The following is a 22626-nucleotide window of genomic DNA, read 5'->3' on the forward strand; positions in this document are numbered from 1 at the left end:
ATGTGATCAAATTATTTAAGTTATTCGTATCTGCAGTATGTTCCCGTGTCCTTTGGCCTAATCCCATTTTCTAGTGCTTGGTCATAGCCACATAAGATGTTCTTTTTCAAGAACACATCCAAATACTATTTCTATGTGATATGTTTCTGCTTTTACCACCATTTACCACCATTTTGGCAGTGAATTTCAAGCCCCCACCATCCTGTCTTTCAGCTTCTTTAAACCAATCAACTCCATTTTGACTCATTTAATTCAGAATTTTCTTTCAACATATGATTCTACCACCAAGTAATTTTGCAGTTTCCTACATGGGTGCTTTGTTTAGATAGTGCAGAAAAAAATTCATTGAAGCAACTTTTGCATTAAATAAAATGGTTAATGAACTTCAGACACAGAACTTGAGCATTTGGCTTTGACACTGATAATTAATTACAGTAAAATTCCAGTTATCTGGAATTCAAGCAACTGGGAAAAAAAAATTGCAGAAATAGATTAAAAAAAGCGAAAATTTAAAATTGGCGTTCCATTTTGGTTAGTTCACCAATCACGCAACATGCAATCTTAAGCATCTAACTATTCCCATAGGTGCCGGTCATCAGGGGTTCTACTGTAGATAAATCTTTGATTTAAAATTTAAACATCATTAATTCTGTATTAGTTCATCTACCTGTATTTCCTTTCTCCATTTCTGATTAATTTTAGACTTCATTTAATTAAATTAAAAAGTGTCCTTAAGAACCCAAAGGAATGAACAATTTTTTTTGTCTCCAATTTTATAATGGATCATGCTTTGAGAAAAATCTCTTTGGTAGTCATCCTAATACATTTTGAAAGAATGTATTTTGATTATTTCTCCCAGAAACAAATTTTATAGGGTTAAATGCTGAGACTTCCTAATTAAATCAGTATTCCACATTGTGAAGAAAGTCTACTGCTTTTGATGTATTTTTGTTTCCTTTTGTGGTTGCCAGCTGAATGTTTCCAACATTATTTTTGTTTATTATTGCGTACAGTTTCAATATGGGATTAAGCATGTATAGTTTCAAATTGGGCCTTTCATGCAACAATCTCTTGAAAATTTAGGTAATAATGGGTTTCAGACAAATAAATCATATTTGATAATCTGAAAAATGTTATTCTATATTTGAATAAATGATATGATCACACGTTTCTTGCTGGTAAGATGTGATTTTAAATGGATAGGCTATTATATTTAATGTAAAACCTTCAATGGTAGAAGAGTGGGCAGTTGTTCATTGGTAACATCGTTTTGGATATGCCACACATAAAGTCACATTTCGATTGAATGAAAAACTTTGCTTTGAGCACAAATAATGAATATTGAGAATTTGCCTGTTCTAAAACACTAATTCACATTCATAGGTGTTTAAAGTTTTGTAGATTTCTTCTTCTGATTTTTTTTTGTATTTCTAAACATAAAAATAAAGTAAGTGACTCCATATTAAAAACATCTGAATGCATCAGCCTATCCAAAGCAAAATATTGCTCTTCTCTTGAAGAAAGTATCTAATGGTTCTCATAGAGAACTACCCAGTAACGTGATTTTTAAAAGAATCAGGATGAGTACAATAGATCATCCAAAGAATATTTTAATTCAAAACAAAGGAATCTGAGACAGTTCAAACTGTAAATTACTAAGAATTCTAATTAATTATAATCAATAAAGATGCTCGCTTAGCTTTTCTTTATTGCATACCCTTACACGCAGTGCATGCTCTATTCTCACTGCTACCATCAGGGAAGAGGTATACCAATGAGTGCCACAAGACTCGCACCACCAGGTTCAGAGCCACTGCTACCCTTCCATCATCAGACTCCTCAACAACAAACTCCGTCAGGGATTCATTTAAGGAGTCTTACTTTTGCACTTTATTGTTTGTTTCCTTTTTCCTCTCTGTATTGTTTATATTTGTTTAAATATGTAAATTGTATACAGTTTTTTTTGCACCACCAATAAGTTGTAATTCTGCCTGGCCCACAGGAAAAAGAATCTCAGGATTGTATGACAAGATATTTGAAATCTGATTTTTCCAGTTTTACCTTAAATGCTAATTGCTATAATCTGCTCATAAGTAAAACATGAATGCCTACAGACACCTTGGTTGAATTAAAACACAATGCTGGAGAAACTCAACAGGTCAAACTGTGTCTTTTATATAGTAAAGATAAAAATACATAACTGACATTTCAGGCTGGAGCCCTTCATCAAGGTATGGAAAAATGTCAGATCAGAGATAGAAGGGGGTTGAGAGCTGACAGGGGGAAAGGAGAGTAGGTTAGCAAAAACAACAAAGGCAATGTTAATGCCACCCAGCTGCAGAGTGCCCAGATAATTTATGGGTGGTCTTGATGGGAATGTACATGAAGCCATGGACAGACATGTGAGTGTGATGTAGAACTGAAATGGTTGGCTACTGGGATGTCTCTGTCACTGGTGCAAACAGATGAAGGTGCTCAGCGAAGCAATTTCCCAGTCTGCCTAGTCTCTCTGATGTAGACATGGGCCACAAAGGAAATACCAGATGCAATAAATCAATCCTACGGATACACGTGTTGCTTCACTTGAAAGGCCTGTTTTGGGTGAGGGAGGAGGTGTGGGCGCAAGTGTGGCCTTGGGGGGGGGTGGTGGGGACGATTGTTGGGGAGGGATGAGCACATGAGGGAGTCCAGAGGGAGCAGTCCCTATGGAAGGCAGAGAGGGGAGGAGAGGGGAAGATGTGTCTGGTAGTGGGATCCTGTTGTAAGTGCTGTAAATTATGAAAGATAATGTGTTGGATGTGGAGGCTGGTGGGATGGTAGGTGAAGACAAGGGGTTGCATATGGAGGCAGAGGCAGTCAGGGCAGATGAGCAGGAAATGGAGGAGATTCGGGTGAGGCTAAGTTGATGGTGGTGGTGGGGAAGCCATGTTTGTGGAAGAAGACAGACATTTTAGAAGATCTGGACTGGAAGACCTCATCTTGGGAACAAATGTGGTAGAGATGGAGAAATTGAGAGAAGGGAATAGAATCCTTGCAGGGGAAAGGGTTTAATGAAGTGTCGTTGAGGTAGTTATGCGAGTTGGTGGGCTTGTAATATATGTTGGTCAAAGCTTGTCTCTCAAGATGGAGACAGATCCAGAAAGGGGACAGTGTTGTCGAAGATGGACCAGATGAGTTTGAGTTTGGGGTGGAAGTTAGCCACGAAGTTAATGAGTTCATCATGGTTACATGAGGCAGCCCTGATGGAGTCATCAATATAATGGAGGAATAGTTGAGGGGCATTGCCTATGTATGCTTGAGCATGGATTGCTCCATAAAGCCCACAAATGGGTAGGTGTATTTGGGTCCCATGTGGGTATCTATTTCTTTGACTTTGACTTGGAGGAAGTGAGATGAGTTAAAAGACAAGTTGTTTCGAATGAGGACAAATTTGCTAGTTGGAGGAGGGTGATAGTAGAAGGTGACTAGCTAGGTCTCTGTTCCAGAAAGAGGCGAAGTGCTTTGAGGCCTCCTATATAGGGTATGGAGGTATAAAGGGATTGGACATCCATCGTGATGATGAGGTGGTCCAGTTTGGGGAATCTGAAGTCATTGAAAAGATGGAGGGCATGTGAAGTATTGTAGATGTAGGTGGGAAGGGATTGAACCAAGAGAGAAAAGATAGTCAAGGAAAGATTAAAAACTAGTTTGGTGGAGCAAGAGCAAGTGGAAACAATGGGTCTATCTGGATGGGTTGGGTTTTTGTAAAAGGTAGAAAGGAGAAGTGTGGGAAGTCAAAGGCTGTGTGGAGGGAGGTAACCAGTGGTGATGAGGTTGGGGATAATGTTGGAGTCAGTGGCTTGATGAGCAGTGGTTGGGTACTAAGGAAGGGCTATGTAGGAGGAGTTGTCCAAGAGCTGTCGTCTGGCCTCGGCAAGGTAGAGGTCAGTATACCAGACCACAAGAGCACTACACTTTTCTGTGGGTTTGATGGTGAAGTTGGAATTATTGTGGAGAGATGGGAGGGTAGAACATTTGGAGGAAGTAAGATTAGAATACAAAAGGGGAGTGGTGAAATTGAGATGGTAGATGTCTTGGTAGTTGTTGGAAATAAAAAGATCATGGGTGGCAGTGGGCCAGAACAATGTGAAGTGGGAGAGGGGATTTTGGGTGGGGGGGAGTGGAGAGTCAAGGTCATGGAAGTAGGCCCGGAGACAGAAGCAATTGGATTGTAAAAAAGAGCTTTCGGCATTATGGCATGTGTGGTACTCCTTAAGGTGTGGGAGGAGGTTGGCAAAGGTAAGGTCTCTGCTGAGGACCAAGCACTCCATGTAAGAGAGGGGAAGGTCAAAGGGGATGGTAAAGACCAAGCAGGGTTCAGAGTGGGAGCTGTTTGGAGGAAATGGAGGGTTAGGGAGGGTAGAGTAGCAGAGATCGGGGGGAGGTGGAGGGTTGGGGGAAGGAGAAGGTGGAGGTTTGGGAAGGTCAGAGGTAGGGGGTAATTAGAGGGATCCAGCAATGAGGTCAGGACCACATTAGAAGTCTATTTTGGGAGCCACGTGGTTGAATTCAGTGTGGCACAAGGGCAGCCGGGCCCAGATGAGAGTCGATGGCTGAAGAGTTGGGATCTCCTGCAGGTAGGTGGCTGGGGTCAATACTGGTGTCAGCAGTCAAAGTGTTGGGAGCTCCTTGTGAGTAGGCATTTAGAGCCAGGGTTGGAGTTTGCGACCACCGCATCGGGAGCTCCTTTGGGTAGGTGGCCAGGGTCAGGGTTGGAGTTTGCAGCTGTGGCTGCATCTTCATGATGGATGTCGAAATCCCTTTATACCTCCATCCCCTATACAGAAAGTCTTAAAGCACTTTTCTTCTTTCTGGACCAGAGACCTGACAGTCATCCTCTACTGCCATCTTCCTCTGCTTGGTAGATCTTGTCCTCATTCTAAACAACTTTTCCTTTAACTCAACTCACTTCCTCCAAATCAAAGGAGTAGAAATGGGTACCCTCATGGGTCCCTGCTACGCTTGCCTGTTTGTGGCCTTTCTGAAGCAAACCATGCTGCAAGCGTACACAGGCAATGCCCCTCAACTTTTCCTCTGTTATATTGATGACTCCATTGGGGCTGCTTCATGCACCCACGATGAGCTTGTCAACTTCATTCACTTTGTGGCCAATTTCCACCTTGATCTCAATCTCACCTGATCCATCTATGACAACACTCTCCCCTTTCTGGATCTCTCTGTCTCCATCAATTGCATACCTATTTCAAACTTTCTTTTATAACTGCCAAAGTGATTTAAAAAAAAATGTGCTGCAGAGGTTGAGGTTTTGGTGCAATGTTATACCTATGTCACTTGCATATCACAGAATGAATACACTGCAACAACTGCTCAGACCAAACGGCATGTAGCCTCGGCTTCTGCTTCAGATGGAGAAGGTTACTCTAATTCAGGATCAATGGAAAAACTTGTGCATGGTAATAATGTGCAAATAGTGCACTTTTTATTTTTAATGATCAACTATATGGTACTGTCCTTTGAATGTTTCTTAAAACACATTGTTACAATTTAGTTTTGGGAAAGTTTTCTTGGCCAAAATTCATGGATGCAGCAACAGCAGTTCTTTAGTGCAGTAAAACCTAGGTTTACATGGGACCTGATCAAAAAAAGTTTTGGCATTCTCAAATGTATGGGAGTGGTTTTAAAACCATAGAATATTACAGCACAGAAACAGACTGTTTCTAGACGCTGTTTTTTTTTTGTTGTTGCCTTGATCTGCACCCAGTCCACAGCTCTCATTACCTCTCTCATCCATATACCTGTCCAAATTCTTCTTAAATGTTAAAATTGAGCCTGCATTCACCACTTCAGCTGGTAGCTTGTTCACACTCCCACCACTCTGTGTGGAAAAAGTTCCCCCTCGTGTTTCCCCTTAAAATTTTCCCATTTCACCCTTAACCCATGTCCTCTGGTTTGTATCTCACCTATCCTCAGTGGAAAAAGCCTGCCTACATTTACTCTATCTATCCTCCTCATAATTTTAGATAAATCTATCAAATCTTCCCTTGATCTTCTATGCCCCTGGGAATAAACCTGTTGAACCATTCCCTGTAACTCAGTTCTTGAAATCCAGACAACATTCTAATAAATCTTCTCTGCACTCTTTCTATCTTGTTGATATCTTTCCTGTAGTTAGCTGACCAAAACTGCACCCAATACTCCAAATTTGGCCTCACCAATGTCTTATACAATGTCTTTATCATAGTATCCTAACTCCTGTGCTCAATACTTTGATTTATGAAGGGCAATAAGCCGAAAGCTCTTTTTTACAATCCAGAGATCATTGGGGGAATCAGGTGGAGAGCGTGAGCAAATTAAGTTCTCATTATCTCAGTGGATCTTTTCTGCACCCAGCACACTAATGTCATCATGAAGAAAGCATGCCATCTTAGGAGTTTGTGGAGGTTTGCTATATCACCAGAAATCCTGGCAATTTCTACAGAGATGTGGTGGAAAGTGTGCTGACTGGCTGCATCATGGGCTGGTATGGGTACTCCAATACCTCTGAGCATAAAGCCCTGCAAAAAATAGAGGACATAATACAGGACTTCACAGGCAAAACCCTCCCCACTATTAAGAACATCTTCATGAAAAGCTGGCATAGGAGAGGAGCAGCAATTATCAAGGACCCACACCATCCAGCACACCCTCTGTTCTCACTGTAGCCGAACAGCTGCTACCCCTTCACCTTCAGATTCCTCAACAACAAAGTCAATCAGGGATTCATTTAGGACTTACTTGTGCATTTTATTGATTTTCTCTTGTTCTCTCTGTATTGCACAGCCAGTTTGTTATCTGATTACAGTTCTTTTTTATTTACAGTATATGCTGTGTAGTTTTTTGCACTACCAACAAGTGATAATTCAGCCTTGATGGAAAAAAAAGAATCTCAGGGTTGTATGTGATGTTATGGATATAATCTGACAATAAATCTGAAATCTGAATCTACAACCTTATCCACCTGCGACACCACTTTCAGGGAATTATGTATCTGAATTTCTCAGATCCCTCTGTTCTACTGCACTCCTCAGTGCCCTACCATTTAATGTTTATATCCTCTCTTGGTTTGTCCTTCCAAAATACAACACCTCACACTTGTCTGCATTAAATTCCATCTGCCAATTTTTCAGCCCATTTTTTCCAGTTGGTCCAGATCCCTCTGCAAGCTTTGAAAACCTTAACTGTCCACAATGTTTCTAATTTTAGTGTCATCTGTAAACTTGCTGATCCAATTTACCACATTATCATCTAAATTGTTGATATAAATGACAAACAACAATAGTCCCAGCACTCGTCACAGGCCTCCATTCTGAGAAGAAATCATCCACCACTACTCTCTGACTTCTCCTGTCCAGCCATTGTCAAATCAAGTTCACCATGAATACGAGTGCTCAAATCTTCCTGTCTAACTTCCCTTTGTCAACTTTCCTGGTAACCTTGTTGAAAAACGCTAAGATTTAAGTATCGTTTTAAGAGGAAAGAAAAGAGAATAGGTTAATGAGGGAGTTGGGTCTTGCAGCTGAAATATATACAGCAATCATGAAATATATTGATGTTGGCTGGAGAAATTTGAATGCTAGGGGATGATGTTGTTGGAAAATGTTATACTTGATGTTGGAAATAGACCATTTTTTTTTTCCAATGGCTCAAACATTACTCCAAATTTTACCTGTCACTTATTAGTAACAGAACCAACTTGCCCATTCTGACCAAAATGTCCCATACACACTAGTTTTACCTGCTTGCATTTGACCTATATCCCTTTAAACTCTGAATTTGCATTTGAAAACATACGAGTTTAAAACAATGGACAAAGAAATAGGAGACCAACTGGATGAAATTATTTTGTTCTTTCTTCATTAAGGAAGATACACACAATATTCTAGGAATACGAGAGATCTGATGGAAATTGTCATCAGATTTGAAATCATTTGGTAAATTGATTGTGTTGAAAGTAGATAAATTCCTATGGCTTGATAGTCTGCATCCCAGAGTACTTAAGAAGGTGCCCCTGGAGATGGCGAATGCATTTGTGAATATTTTCCAACATTCTCTACACTCTGGATTATTTCCTTTGGATTGGAAAGTAATTCTTTTAAGAAAGAAGGGAGAGAAAAATCAGAAAATTACAGACCAGTTAATCTGACTTTAGTAGTGCAGAAAATTCTGCAATCAATTATTATAGATGTTATTGCTGCACATTTTGAGAGGATTTGTGCAAGTGAGCACAGACTTGTGAGAGGGAAATCATGCTTGACAAATTTTTGAGTATTTTCTGAAGATGTAGCAGTAGTGTGGACAACAGTGAACCAGTTGATCTGGGGCATTTGGACTTTGAAAAGGCATTTGATAAGGTCCTGAACAAGAGGTTGGTGTGCAAAATGTAAGAAGATAAAACATGGTATAGGATGAAATATGATATGGAAAGGGAATGGTTTAGCAGGCAGGAGGTAAGGAGTAGTTATAAATGGGTCCTTTTCAAATTGGCAGGCAGTATATTAATGATCTAGATGAAGGAATTGTGTGATATCTCTAAATTTGGAGATGACACTAAAGGTAGCAGTGTGAGATGTGATAAAGATACCAAGAGGCTGCAGTGTGTCTTGGACATTAGGAGAGTGGGAAAATGTATAATGTGGTGAAATGTGAGGTTATTGACTTTGGTGGCAATAACAGAAAGGCAAATCACTATCTGAATAGTGCCAATTAGGAAAAGGAAAGTGTAACGAGACCTAGATATATCAGATATGGAAGGTTGGAATGCAGGTGGTGAAGAAACCAAATGACACGTTGGCCTTTATTGCGAGAGGCTTTGAATATAGAAGCCTTACTGTAGTTATATTGGACCTTGATGAGGTGATACCTTCAGTCTTGTGTACAGTTCTTGGTCTACTAATCTGAAGAAGGGCATTTTTGCTGTTGTGGGGGTGCAGATGCAGACTCACCAGGCTGAGATATATGAAAAAAAGACTGGATAGACTAGGGTTATATCCATTGGAATTTAGAAGAATTAAAAGTGATCTCATGAAGACCTACAACTTCTGAAAGGACAGATACAATGCAATAATAATGTTCCTGAAGTTGGGCAATCCAGAACAAGATGTCATGGTTTAAGATAAGGATTAAGTATTTAGGATTGAGATGAAGAGAAACATTTTCACTCTTGAGATTTGTGAACTTGTGGAACTCCGTACCACAGAAAGTTGTGGAGCCAGTTTATTAGATATTTTCAAAAGGGGGTTGGATGTGGTCCTTGCAACTGAATGGATCAATGGGTATAGAAAGAAAGCAGGAATAGGGTACTGAGGCTGCATGATCAGCCATGACCATATTAATTGGTGGTGCAGGTTTGGAGGGATGAATAGTCTTCTGCAACTATATTTATGAATTTCAGCTGATTTCCTCATATCAGAAACATTCATTTTTCTGTAACTATCCATAGTGTATCTCTCTACATACACTTGCTATAATTTTTTCATTTCATCAAAACATCACTCACACAGCTCTCAATTAAAATAATGGAGTATATTCTGTATATCATCACCAATGATAACATGAAACATTTTATTATTACTACCTTGGGAGAACTTGTGTAATGTCAGATTCCAATACATTTGGTCATTTGTAACCCAGAGAGCTATGTTGAGAAAAATTGTTGCAAGTTACACTCTTTATATTTTTCAACAGATGTCAATGAGATAATTAATACTCTATTGTCTACATATTCAGAAACTCAAAGGTAACTATTTTTCATTCAATACAAACATTAATTGAATATCTTATCCAGAGTCTAGTAAAATCTTTCTTGATGCTTATGTAAGTCAGAGAACAGCAGTGAATGCAAAGCATATCCAACAACTTAATACAATTCTGGAAGAAGCCAAGGCCATGGAAAGATACCTGAAACAGAAGAAAGAAGGACTAAGACATAAGCTTACCATGATTGCTAATGCTCTTCATACAGAATGATATTTTTCTGCTTGCTTGTAAGATTTGCAAATTTATGAAAAGAAAGGTTCTATAATATTGGATTTATTAAGTATTAAATGAACTTGCCTTTAATTTATTTTGTATTTATTCTTCTGCATTTTGTGTGTTGTTTGATCTATTGTTTGTCCTTGTGTAATCTCTTTGAGACAAGATTTTAAAAAGTAGCATAAATACCATGTGTTTCCTCAATTTGTAATAACTCAAGATTAGAATAGTGGAATTAATGTGAAAACTCAGATTAATCCAGAAGATGATTTATGTTATGATCTTCTTCAAGGGGAAAAAATAAACGTTTCACAAACTTTCAATTGTTTTCATTTTATAATCATGTAATCTCCTTTCTAAATATGCTATCTATTTTACTTCTATTTAACTTTAATATTCCTGACAAGTGAAAAGTGAAAGTGATTGAATGAAATGGATATTACTTACCACTAGTCCTTCCAATTATTACTGTGTGCTGTGAGTGAGTGTTCTATGAGTCACAAAAGCAAGGACTTTGAACACAGTCTGACAGTAAATGACTTTTATTTACAGAAGACGCATTTGGGAAGGTTGCAACAGGGATAATGCGTGCACAGTGCTGTTAAATACCATCAAGGAAAAGAAAACCTATTGGGATAAAAGTGAAGTTCTTCTGTTTACAAAAGGTGATCATACGTTATGTTAATGAAATACTCAGTTTAAATGGCTGAAAAGTGGGATCAAATATTTGGGGTTTAGAACAGATGATAATTTGAAGAATTTATTTAAATTGAACTACCTACCTTTGGTTAATAAAGTTAAAGAGGATTTTAAAAAGTGGATAACATTATCTATTACCTTTAATAGGGACAGTCAATTGTATAAAGATAAACATTTTTCCAAGAATTCACTATTTCTTACATATTTCAGTACCTCAAAAAATTTTTTTAAGAAACTCAATAAATGGGTTTGGAAATTTTTATGGAAAGGTAAAATGTCTAGAGTATCAATGCAGAAATTAACATGAAAATATGAACTGGGGGACTACAACTTCCAAGTTTTTATAATTATTATTGAGCAGCTCAGATGTGATTTATTGCGTCCTTTTCTTGAAGGAGAGACCATACCAACATGGATTAAATGAGCCAATGGCAAGTGTGCACTAATGGGCTCAACCTTGATTTACAGGTGATGTGACTTCCGAATATGTTTCAGACAGGGAGGACATGTGACCACCCACAATACATACATTCCAGACAAGCAGGGAAGTCACGTTTCCTCCACACACAACATTCTACCCCTTGGAAGTCACATTACTCTGCAATCACTATGAAGATAATCAATAACTATGCATAATAGGTGACAAATGTTTCTTCTTGGTTGCTGGCTGAAATCAGTGACGGGATTGCAACAGTCTGTTTTGATAACTAGTGTGGGAAATTGCAGCTGTATGTGTAGCTGAAGTGGTCGTTATCTGCAGGGTGGTCTTCCATACCAATCGAATGATCTTTGCTCTCCCAGGTGGGTGAGTGGATGCTATTTTTCACTCTGAGTGTTTATCAGTGTGATAACATATTAATACAGTTGCACCTGGGAGTGCTTTCCAGTCCTCGAGTGACTACCTCCCCTTTTTTTTGGGAGGACCTTGTGGCTGCTGCACCCATACCCTACCTGATTCCTCAGGGTCATGAAGATCAATCTTGTCCAATTTTTGATGTACAGATGTGGCCAAATGTCTGGAAAGCGGGAATCCCCCTGTGCAGTGGGGCTTCTTCCAGCACACCGAGCCACGCCTTGAGTGGGTTATCAGGTGTCAGCATGCATATCTTTTGCTTGAGGAGACCGTTAATGTGCTCCATTAACCCTGATGCTTGTGGATGGTAGGGGATATGCAACAGCCATGAGATACCGGCTTATGTAGCCAGTTTTGTATCTTAGTTCCAGTAAAGTGTGAGGCCTGATTGGATTGCACCTCCCACAGAACTCCAGAGATGGTGGAGAGGTACTGCAATCCTTTGATGATGCTATTCTGATTGGCCCTCTCATAGGGCACGGCCTCCAGAACACTGGAGTCATGTGTCCACCATCGCCAAGGCGTATTGTTTTTTTTAAATTTTGGCACGGGAGTGGTCCAATATAATCATATTTGACCAACTCCTGTGCCACAGCGTATATAACCTGGCAGCCCCGTGGGCCAACCACATGGCCCCGTGGGCCAACCTTCTGACAGGGCAAATAGCAATAGCAGCCTAACGTTGATCCAATGTCAGGGCGACCCTGAATAATTATGCACAATGTTGTGTATCAATGGCCCCTAAATGCCCACGTTTGTGCTGTGTCCATATAGCTAATGAACTGAGGTTGGTTTTATCAAGGGATGCAGTGGCAAAGCATATTTGGGCAGCTTGGTCCACAGCGACATTGTGATTAGCCTCATTCATGTTTTTGTGTGTATGGACGTGCACATGATGTACTGAAATTTTCCTGTGCATTGCCTGATCCCACATAAAACAGCGGTGTTCCTGTCCCACCCAATTTTATGCCACCGAGCTATCCATACTGCCATACCGTTGGCTACTACCCAAGAGTATGTATAAATGTAGACAGTCCTGGTGGTGTCCCATAGGGTAAGCACTACTGCTGCTAGCTTGGAAAATTGACTGGACCCACCTACCCCTTTCGCTAATATTTTCCCCCATGGTGGGATGAAGTGCTGCCGCTTCCCAACATTTCTTCCCTCCTTTCCAGTGGCTGGAACCGTCTGAACTAGGCCTGCAACTTTTGCTGAAGTTGAAAAAGTGGCCCCAGGACACAGCGATTTTGGGTATGTCTGGGACTAGGTCCTGGGCCTGTGAAAATGACATGATCCCTTCTGGACCGGATTCTGCTCGGTCACCAAAATACCACTTCCATTTTACTATAGAGGACTGCTTGGCATGGCCCTCTTTGTCGGTGGTATCAGGAGACTCGACCCTTTCTTGCTATGCAGTAGTTCCACCAAAGGGAGAAAATTGAAAATACCCAGATGCAAAGGGACTTGGGAGTTCTCATGCAGGATAGCCTGAAGGTAAACATGCATGATGAGTCTGTGGTGAAGAAGGCAAATGCAATGCTGACATTCATTTTAAGAAGAATGGAAGAGCAGGATGAGATGTTGAGGCTTTATAAGGTGAGATCTTGCTTGGAGTTTTGAGAGGAGTTTTGATTTGCTTATTTACAAAAGGATGTGTTAACATTGGAGAGGTTTCAGAGGAGGTTCACCATGATGTTTCTGGAAATTAAAAGGTCATCATATGTTGATTGACAGCTCTTGGCCTGTACTCATTGGAATTTGGGAGAATGAGGTGGGATCTCACTGAAACATTTTGAATATTAAAAGGGATGGACAGAGTAGATGCAGATGTTGGTTCCAATGGTGAGAGAGTTTAGAACAAGAGGGCACAACTTCAAGATTGAAGGGCGTCTGCTTAGAACAGAATTTTTTCAGCCAGAGGGTGGTAAATCTGTGGAATTTGTTGCTACAGGTGGTTATGGAGGCCAGGTCATTGGGTGTATTCAAGGCAGAGATTGATAGATTCTTGATTAGCCAGGGAGAGCATCAAAGGTTATGGGGAAAAGGCCAGGCAGTGGAGTTGTGGAGAATGGATCAGCTCAAGATTAAATTGCGGAGTAGGGTCGATTGGCTGAATAGCCTAATTTTGCTCCTGTCTGATGGTATCATGACCGCACTGGCTTTTCTGACTCAGATTCTTCTACTTGACTTTGATACAGCCTCTAACTATTTGTTATCCTGCCACTTCCCACCCCACTCTCTCCTTTGATAAACTTTAAAGCCCTTTCTGCTTACCCTATTCATTCTTTCAACTGGAATCCCACTCTCCTCTGGAATAGTTTGCAGTCCATTCCAGTAATACACATCTTGAGAGATCTGGTGGCAAGTGACTTGTATAATGAAGCCAATACTCTTCTGATTTGTTTGACTCTCCCAAATGGCTCCATCACAGCCTACGCAAGCACGAAATGGCATGACCGTCTTTTATTTTGATACTTGCAATTACTGGTGGTAGTCTTGTCGCAGTGAAACAGGAATACTATAATAGCTAACAACCTGCTGAGACTATTGATCAAGATTTTTGATGAACTCTCTGTTATGTTTAATGCTGCTATTAGCAGGTATTTTATTTTGAAACCACTAGAAGTGTTCCAGAGTGAGGCTGGCAGTTTGTGTGATGCCTGTGTAATGGTGAATGCAGAACCTCACATGCGGACTGTGAAACATTGAATAAACAGTGCTGAAGCTCCCATAAAATTGTGTAAACCTGGCCTTTTTTTTACAGTAGGCAGAAAGCCACAATATGGTGTCAGAGTAATAAGGAACCCACTTCAAAAAAAAGGTAGAGAAAATAATGGAAGCCTTTGGTGTCCCTACCCCAAGGTTGGACTGGGAATCACTCAACCTACCTGATGTATTGCGGCAATTCAAGCAGCATGCTGAGCTCATGTTCGCAGGCCCGCTTAGTGGGAGAACGGAGGAGGAGAAATGCATTTATCTCCTGCTGTGGATCGGGGACAAAGGACAGGACATAAGCAACACTTTTACGGTGAGTGAGGGCGATACAAAAGTGCTAAAAACATATTGTGATGGATTTTCAGCATACCTCACGTCGAAAGCTAATCCCATATTCACCAGGTTCAAATTCCACGAGAATACACAGGGGAGTGGTGAGTCATTTGAGCATTTTGTGACTGAGCTCAAACTATGCAAATAATGAAGAAATGGTCAGAGACTGTATAGTATTTTCTACCAACTCACCTAGAGAAAGGGAGAAGTTGCTTAGTCAGGGGCCGGAGCTCATGCTAGATAAGGCAATCGAATAGCCCATTCCTATGAGCTAGCACAGGTGCAGCTCAAGGCCATGGCTAGTGACAGCAGTGAAGACATTGCAAGAAATGGCAGCAGGCAAAACAAAAGCCCGAAGATGTTTAATAAAGCATACAGTGTGTGTGTGTGGAGGACACCACAACAAGCTAGCAGAATGCCCAGCAAAGGGAAAACAGTGCTTAAAGTGCCAAAAACTCAACCACTTTGCAAGAGCATGCAAGTCAAAGTCCCGTGCTCCAAGCAGAAAAGGACACAGAGATGTACATACTGTCATAAAGGGGAATGAAGATTTTGACTCAGAGCTGTTTGTGGGTACTATTACATCAGAGAAGGAAGATGAGGATAGTGTGTATGCAGGCATAGGTCTGGGACTACAGAATAAAAAAAATGACATTCAAATTGGATACTGGAGCACAAACGAGTGTGATACCTGCAAAAGACTTTTACAAACTTATGCCCAGCACACCACTAATGACTGACAAGTGTAAGCTACTTTGTTACGGGGGGCATCTGCTGAAAGTGAACAGCTACTGCAACCTGGTAGGAAGATACAAGAACAAGTCAACCACCCAGAAGTTCTACATCATAGACTGCAACGGCCCACTCATCCTAGGCTACAGAACGTGTAAAGCCCTGGGACTCATCAAGGTGGTATATGCGCTCACCGACAACAGTGAGGAAGAGTGCAACGTACTGAGTGAGTAAGCAGATATTTTCCAAGGCATCGGTGAATTCCAAGGTGAGTGCAGTTTCATGATAGACCCTAGCGTAGCACCAGTGGTTTGCCCGCCATGGAGGATAACATTTGCCCTATGAGAACGCTTAAGAATGGAGTTAGACAACATGGAAAGGGTCGGCATAATCTGTGAAGTGACTGAGCCTGCCCAGTGGGTTAATGTCCTGGTAACGGTGAGAAGCCAAAACACATACAAGCACCGAGTATGCCTGGACCCACAGCCTTTGAACAAAGCAATACTATGGCCATACTATCCCTTACCCACACTTGAGGATGTAACATCCAAACTGGCTGGGGCAAAATTCTTCAGCATCTTAGATGCAAGATAGGGCTATTGGGCTATCAAACTCAGTGAGGAATTATCCCTGCCCACTATATTCAATTCCATCTATGGCAGATATCATTTTTTCAGACTGCTCTTCGGCATTGCGTCTGCCCAGGACGAGTTCCAGAGGAGGGTAGATGAAACATACGAGGGCCTCGGTGGAGTGGCTAGCATCGTGGACGACATCATCGTGTTCGGAAAGACAAGAGAGGAGCATGACCGTAACCTCAGAGTCATCCTCAGCCGGACCAGAGAGAGGGGTGTGGCTATACCTGGACAAATGCCACATCTTTGAGTCCGAAGTGAGCTACTTCGGACATAGACTTATAGCTGATGGCCTGAAACCAGACCCTTTCAAGGTGAAAGCCGTCAGGGACGTGCAGCCGTCAGAAAACGAGGCGTAGCTGGAGACTATCCTCGACATGATGAATTACCTTGCCAGATTCGCTCCCATCCTGGCCAAGGTGAGTGTACTGCTCAGACACCTTGTAACACGTGACACAGAGTTCAAATGGGACACAACCTATGAGAAAGTGTTTCAGCAGATGTAAGATGCAATCACAGCAGAACTGGGGCCAGTGTTAGCCTATTTCGATGCTGAGAAGGAATTGACACTCCAAGTGGGCGCGTCTGGCCTGGGTGCAACCATCATGCAGGAAGGCAGACCGGTTGCATATGGATCAAAGCTACTTAATAACACAGAGCAAAACTATCCCCAAATCGAAAAGGGGCTCTGTGTAGTTCTATACGGGTGTAAGAGATTCCACGAATACACCTAAGGGTGACGCGCAACTGTGCAATCAGACCACAAGCCATTAGAGACAATACTCCGCAAGCCACTAGCCCTCGCACCTCCACATCTACAGTGCATGATATTCGTGCTACAAAAATACAGCATAACACTCATCCTCAGACTGGGCAAAGAGATCCTAGCAGCCAACACACTGTCAAGAAAATCCATGGATGACAAGGACAGTTCACTATCCGAGGCTATGGAGACCCAGATACACATTGTCATCTGTGCAGCTCCTGTGAGTGCTGACTGGCTAGGTGACATCAAGGCAGCCACAGCCCAGGACAAGCAGCTGTCCACCCTCAAGCAGGTCATTCGGTCAGGCTGGCTGGAGATGAGGAAAAGGTGTCACCCACAAATCAGCGAATACTGGAATTACTGTGACGAGATCACAGAGTCCGATGGAATCCTTCTAAAGGGTGAGAAGATAATTATTCCACGAAAGATCAGAACAGACATTCACACGGGACATTTTAGAGTGGAGAAAAGCAAACACAGGGCTAGGGACATAATGTTTTGGCCAGGCATGAGTCAACAGATAGAGGAAACAGTAATGAAGTGTGACATATGCCAAACACACTGCAACACCAACACTAAGAAACCCATTCTCTCACAAGCGATTCCAGAGAACCCATGGCAGGATGTAGTAATAGATCTATTTGCCTGGAACTCAGAACTACATCGTCATATGAGACTAACTCAGCAGATACTTTGAAATTGAACGCCAGCACTGCATAACCTCAGTCGCTGTAATCCATAAAATGAAAATAGGGTTTGCTAGACACGGCATACCAAAAAAAAGTTGTTAACGACAATGGGCCATGTAATAAGCTCATGGGAATTCTAACAGTTTGCAGAGTCATGGGGTTTCAAGCATGTCATTTCAAGCCCGCATTATCCCCAGAGTAACGGGGTAGCCAAAAAGACTGTCCAAACTGCAAAGCGATCCTCACAAAGGCCAGAGAGGACAAGAAAGACCCATACCTCAGCCTGATAGAGTATAGGAACACACCGGTCGACGGCTTCAAATCTCCAGCCCAAATCCTGATGAGCCGCAGGCTGCGCTCTATCTTACCAACGACAACACTACAGTTACAACCTCAGGTAGCCCCTCAGGGAACAGTGCAAGTAAAGAGAGAGAACTGCTAGCAACGCCAGAAACAGCAGTACGACCAGTCTGCTCGGCCGCTGTCAACACGACACACCGGAGCACATATCCACTTCCAGCAGGAAGATGGTACGTGGAAACCAGCAAGAGTCATCCAAACCGCAGAAACCCCACGAAGCTACTACATCGAAATCTGCGACGGACAGACTTTCAGGTGCACCCACGCCACCTTCTCGACACCCGAGATGATAAGCCCACACCCAACCTACTACAGCCTGAGATCAGCGAGGACAACCTGATCACTGGACCAGGTGATGACCTGATCACTGGACAAGGCGAACAAGGGCAACAGCAACCTCACCCTGATTCAGTGTGCAAACCGGATCACTCTGGGCCATATCCCCGCACAAGGTATGGTCGTGCCATTAAGTCAAAGCAAGTCCTTGACTAATAAATGACTGAAAGGGTGAACGAAGAACGCTGCCCTATTGGAAAACAAGCTGTTATGTGACCTGTTGCATTTACCTGCATTGTGACTTGTATACTACATATGTGATTTGTTACACTTACCTATTGGAGAAAAAAAAGGGTTTGTTCTGCACAAGAAGATTGTACCATGATATTTTTGTTATTGAAGGGAGATGTAATGTTTAATGCTGCTATTAGCAGGTCTTTTATTTTGAAACCATTAGAAGTGTGCCCGAAGGCTTTTATGTTGAAACATTGGAACACTGAAACCAGAGTGAGGCTGGCAGCTTGTGTGATGCATGTGTAATAGTGCATTCAGAATCTCACATACGGACCGTGAAACAAGTGAATAAACAGTGCTGAAGCTCACAGAAAATTGTGTAAACCTGGCCTTTTTTTAACAGTAGGCAGAAAGCCACAACACTCTTCATAGCTTCACAGAATGATGATCGTGTCAATGTTGATGCAGTTGTTTTGGATTATTATGGAAGACATTGCGCATTTAGCTACCACGGCATTAAAAGCTGTTCCAGGTCAGACATTTTTAAAATGAACATTGAATTTTTGTAATGTGATTGCTTTATACATTATATCTTGCAGAATGTTGTTTATACTGGTTCAGCACTTATGCTTACAATAAGAATTTTGATACTTTTGAAACTTGCATGCGAAGCTGCGAGAGGGCTATCCTTATGCTTTCTTAAATTTGTTAAAAGTGGCAGCAAATCAATTAAATAGATGTTACAATTTCTTGCTGATAAATATATAATAGGTATGTACTATAACATGAAGGTGTTTTAATTATCAAAATGGCCATCGGTTAATCCAAATAGAGAGAAGCACAAAAGTGCTGTGATTGCAGTATAAACAGAAAAATGCTGGAAAAACTCAGCAGGTGTTTATATAAAGTATTTATCAGTGAAAATACTTGCCACGTCTTTAAAAACAGTACTTTTTAACATAAACAATGGACACCCCTCTTACTGTAGTCCTACATTCCTGCACCCTCTCATCCATCTAGTTATCCAAGTATTTCTTAAAGGTAGCTAATGTACTTGGCTCTATCACTTTGGCAGCTTGCTCCATTTTCCCACCACCCTCTGAATGAGCAACTATCTCCTTGCATCCCTTTCAAATTCCACCCACCTCACCTTATTGAGAACTTAGCAAGATAACCAAGGAGTTGTGAAGAGATGTGCTCTGACTGTGGCCATTTAAGATGATAAAAACACCAAAATGCTGGAGGAACTCAGCTGGTCTTTTCAGCATCTATAGGAGTCAAAGATATATTGCCAAAGTTTCGGACCGGAGCCCCTCTTCCAGGAAAAATCAGAAAAGGCAGAAGTAGGATGTATCAGAAGGTCTCAGAATTCAGACAATGGGGGAGGAATCCAGACCAACAAAAGGTGTTAATTGAATGTGATAAGGGGCTAGGTAGAATTTATCATTTCTTTGCGAAAGGAGACGGGGTTATAATGGAGAGATGGCAAGGAAGTGTGGGGGGGGGGTGGTGGTGGTGGTGTTCAATGAAAGCTAGAGAAGTCAACATTAATGCCATCCGGTTGAGGGTACCCATTTGGAAGATAAAGTTTTGTTCCTCCAAATTACGGGTGGTCTCAGTCTGGCAATACATGAGCCCATGGGCAGGCATGTCGGCAAGGGAAGAGGATGCAGAATTACTGCAGACAGAGCCAAGGTGCTCAATAAAGCAATCTCCCAGTCTGTGTCCAGTCTCTTCTGATGTAGAGAAGGCCTCCACTTGTTCACCGGGCAGTGAAAAGCAGTTCCTCCTCATCACCATCTTCAACGTACTACCCTGAATCTTGAGACTTTGCCTCCTAGTTCAAATTTATTGTTTTATACATTGTACAATGTACATACGCACCAAAATTCTTACTATTGTTGCATATTGCAGATCAAGTTTGCAAAATCATTGTAGAGCACGTCGAAAGAACCAAAGACTTGTTGATCCAAACCAAGGCTTTTATTAACTAAAAGACTGGACCATATCATATGTAGATCAACCAGTCCAGAATGACCTGGGCTGGCTAGGAGCAATCCTTTAAGACCTGCCAATAGGCGTGGCTACACTCTCAGCCAATCACAGTCATTTCACACTACCATCTGTACATATGTACATACACACATTGGTGATAGAATCTGTAGTATCACAATCATGAACTTAATTTTACATAATAAATTAAAATTTATTTTCAGTGTTTTGTGTTAAGAAATGTTGCATACAATTTTTAACAAAGCCTGTAAATCTTAAGATAATGTGTGAAAGAAAAAAAAATAGCTTGTCTATTTTCCCCAATAAATTGTGGATTTAAATCTCATTTCTAGGTACACAAAATGGTCGAATTATTATTAAATAACCATCTCTGAATATCAAAGTAACTCGTAATTAAATTGATTTGTTATGATTCATGTTAAAAATGTTCCCCAAAGGAGTTGAATAACCAAGGTGAAACTTCCAAATAGGAACCATTTAAAGGGATAAATGGTTCCTATTTGGAAGTTTCACCTTGGTTATTTCCATTTGATAAACAAAATTAGCTCAAACGAACAGGGAAGGGGAGGGGGGAAGGGGGAAGGGGAGGGGGGAAGGGGGAAGGGGAGGGGGAGGGGGGAGGGGGGAAGGGGGAGGGGAGGGGGGAAGGGGGAGGGGGAGGGGGGAAGGGGGGAGGGGGCGGGGAGAAACAACGCGACTAGAACAATTCAACACAGCATGCAGCCGGGACTTTTATTTTGACAGAATTGTAAATGATTTGGATTAAAGGCGGCGATGTTAGGATCGTTTTTATTTCAGTAAACAAAAATGCTGGAGAAAGTAAACTGATCAAGCAGCGTCCCCATAAAGCAGCGGTATGTTTTCTGCAGTAGGACATTCTCAGGACCAAGAAACGCAGGGGCTTGTTTGGCTGCATCTCCTGCAGAACAGTTCTCGTTCAACAATAAAAAAAAACTGCCGCTGCCAAATTCAGCAGGTCACGTAGCAGCTAAAGGAAACAAAAGGTCACCGACAATTCCTGTCGTCAGGAGTTAGGAAAAACAAGTAGACGCCTAAATTAAAAAGGTGGCCGGAGGAAGGGGGGGGGGGGAGAGCTTAGGGTAAGAGGTGGGAGGGTGGGAGAGAAAGAAGCTGAGAAGTCAGAGGGGAAAGGCTCAAGAAGGGTTTAGCCGCTTTCAGTTGGCCACAATACCCCGCTGTAAAGCTGCACATTATACTCCTGTGTGGCTGTCGGGTGGCCATCTGAAACCGGAAAAGCCGGCCAGGAGGTCTACTTACCTCCAGGAGCTATAATACCCTGCTTCGAGTCTCGGTCTGTGGCAGCTGAAAGCGGCCCGGGCTGCCAGGGTGATTGAGACTGGCAGCGATATGCCTGGAACTGTCAAGAGTGCCTGAGGCAGTGACCGGCAGCAGTAAATGAGGCGTCCGGGGCTGGGGAGGGAGGAGAGGGGATATGGTGCAGGTGCCTGGAAGTCGGGATTGGAGGGGACAGATAGTGCCCGGGTGCGAGTGTGAACGTGACAGCGGCGATGCGTTGACAGTCAATAGGCTTTACCTTGTGGCAGCCGATAGCTTTTCTATGTCTATTTATTCCCGTGGGAATGTCTCGCTGTCTCTGACACGTTTCTCACCCTCACTGTCCCAGTCTTCCTTGATTCTTGTCCTCCCCTCTCTTCATCCCTTTTCTCCCAGGGACGCATCAAGCGTCCACTTTGGTTGTGAAACTTGATTCTCCCCTCCCCTCCTTCCCCGGCTTCTCTCCCTTGCTCTTCTTCGCTCGCCTCCTTCTCTCTTGTTTCCTTGCCATCCTGTCGCGTAATCTCAGAGCCATTGTGCGTATTTGTCTTTCTGTCTCTGTCCCTTCGTCCCCAGTCCTCCATTCCTCTCTCGCCCCCCCCCTCTCCCTCTCTGCTCCCCTCCCATCTTTTGCTTTTCTGCCCCTGTCTGTCTGCCATGTAAATGCGCTTCAAGTCATGATGGTCTTCCCTGTCCGCCACTCGCCTTCTCCTTCTCAGCCTTCTCCATTCCAGCCCTTCTGAGTGCTGGTGCACGTCCTTTTGAGATGTTCCTCTACGGGTCTAACTCCACATTGCAAACCTCTCCTTTCCTTTTTTTCTTCTATTTTACTTTAGCTGATCTTTTTAATCACGCCGCGTCTTTCTCTCTCACCCTCCGCCAGTTCTTGTATTTACTGAGACTGGCAGCTGGAGAAACACAGCAAAGCTAATGATACATAACCAGCGTTTGGGGAAATATCGTTCAGATTTATCTTTGCTATATAAAGTACGCTGTTTGACCTGCTGAGTTTCT

The 22626-nt window shown here is 42.1% G+C and overlaps 1 protein-coding gene and 1 long non-coding RNA gene across 14 annotated transcripts in view; one reads left to right on the forward strand and one right to left on the reverse strand.

Moving 5' to 3' along the window:
* The window catches only part of LOC138741159 (carotenoid-cleaving dioxygenase, mitochondrial-like), an 88830-nt gene that overhangs the window by 2927 nt on the left and 63277 nt on the right, over positions 1-22626 (forward strand). For 6 of the 10 annotated variants that reach the window (XM_069894805.1, XM_069894808.1, XM_069894804.1 and 3 more), the window contains 3 exons: positions 5345-5453; positions 9724-9775; positions 10564-10676. In XM_069894805.1, coding sequence (XP_069750906.1) covers positions 5345-5453; positions 9724-9775; positions 10564-10676 — 274 coding nt within the window. Of the gene's footprint in view, positions 1-5344; positions 5454-9723; positions 9776-10563; positions 10677-14878; positions 18836-22626 lie in introns of those variants that run through there. The other 4 variants (XM_069894810.1, XM_069894812.1, XM_069894813.1 and 1 more) reach the window with 3 other exon arrangements.
* On the reverse strand, positions 1462-18280 carry LOC138741161 (uncharacterized). 4 transcript variants are annotated; one of them, XR_011343363.1, is made up of 5 exons: positions 17711-18270; positions 14649-14803; positions 14452-14546; positions 9614-9936; positions 1462-8128 (listed from the first exon to the last, which is right to left on the reverse strand). It is a non-coding gene; the product is annotated as an uncharacterized lncRNA (long non-coding RNA). The 4 variants fall into 4 exon arrangements; XR_011343365.1 differs by lacking the exon at positions 1462-8128 and adding an exon at positions 15141-15243 and having other exon boundaries at positions 9587-9936; positions 17711-18280; XR_011343364.1 differs by lacking the exon at positions 1462-8128 and having other exon boundaries at positions 9587-9936; positions 17083-18269.

This window comes from Narcine bancroftii, chromosome 8 (assembly GCF_036971445.1).
Source record: "Narcine bancroftii isolate sNarBan1 chromosome 8, sNarBan1.hap1, whole genome shotgun sequence".
NCBI lineage: Eukaryota > Metazoa > Chordata > Chondrichthyes > Torpediniformes > Narcinidae > Narcine > Narcine bancroftii.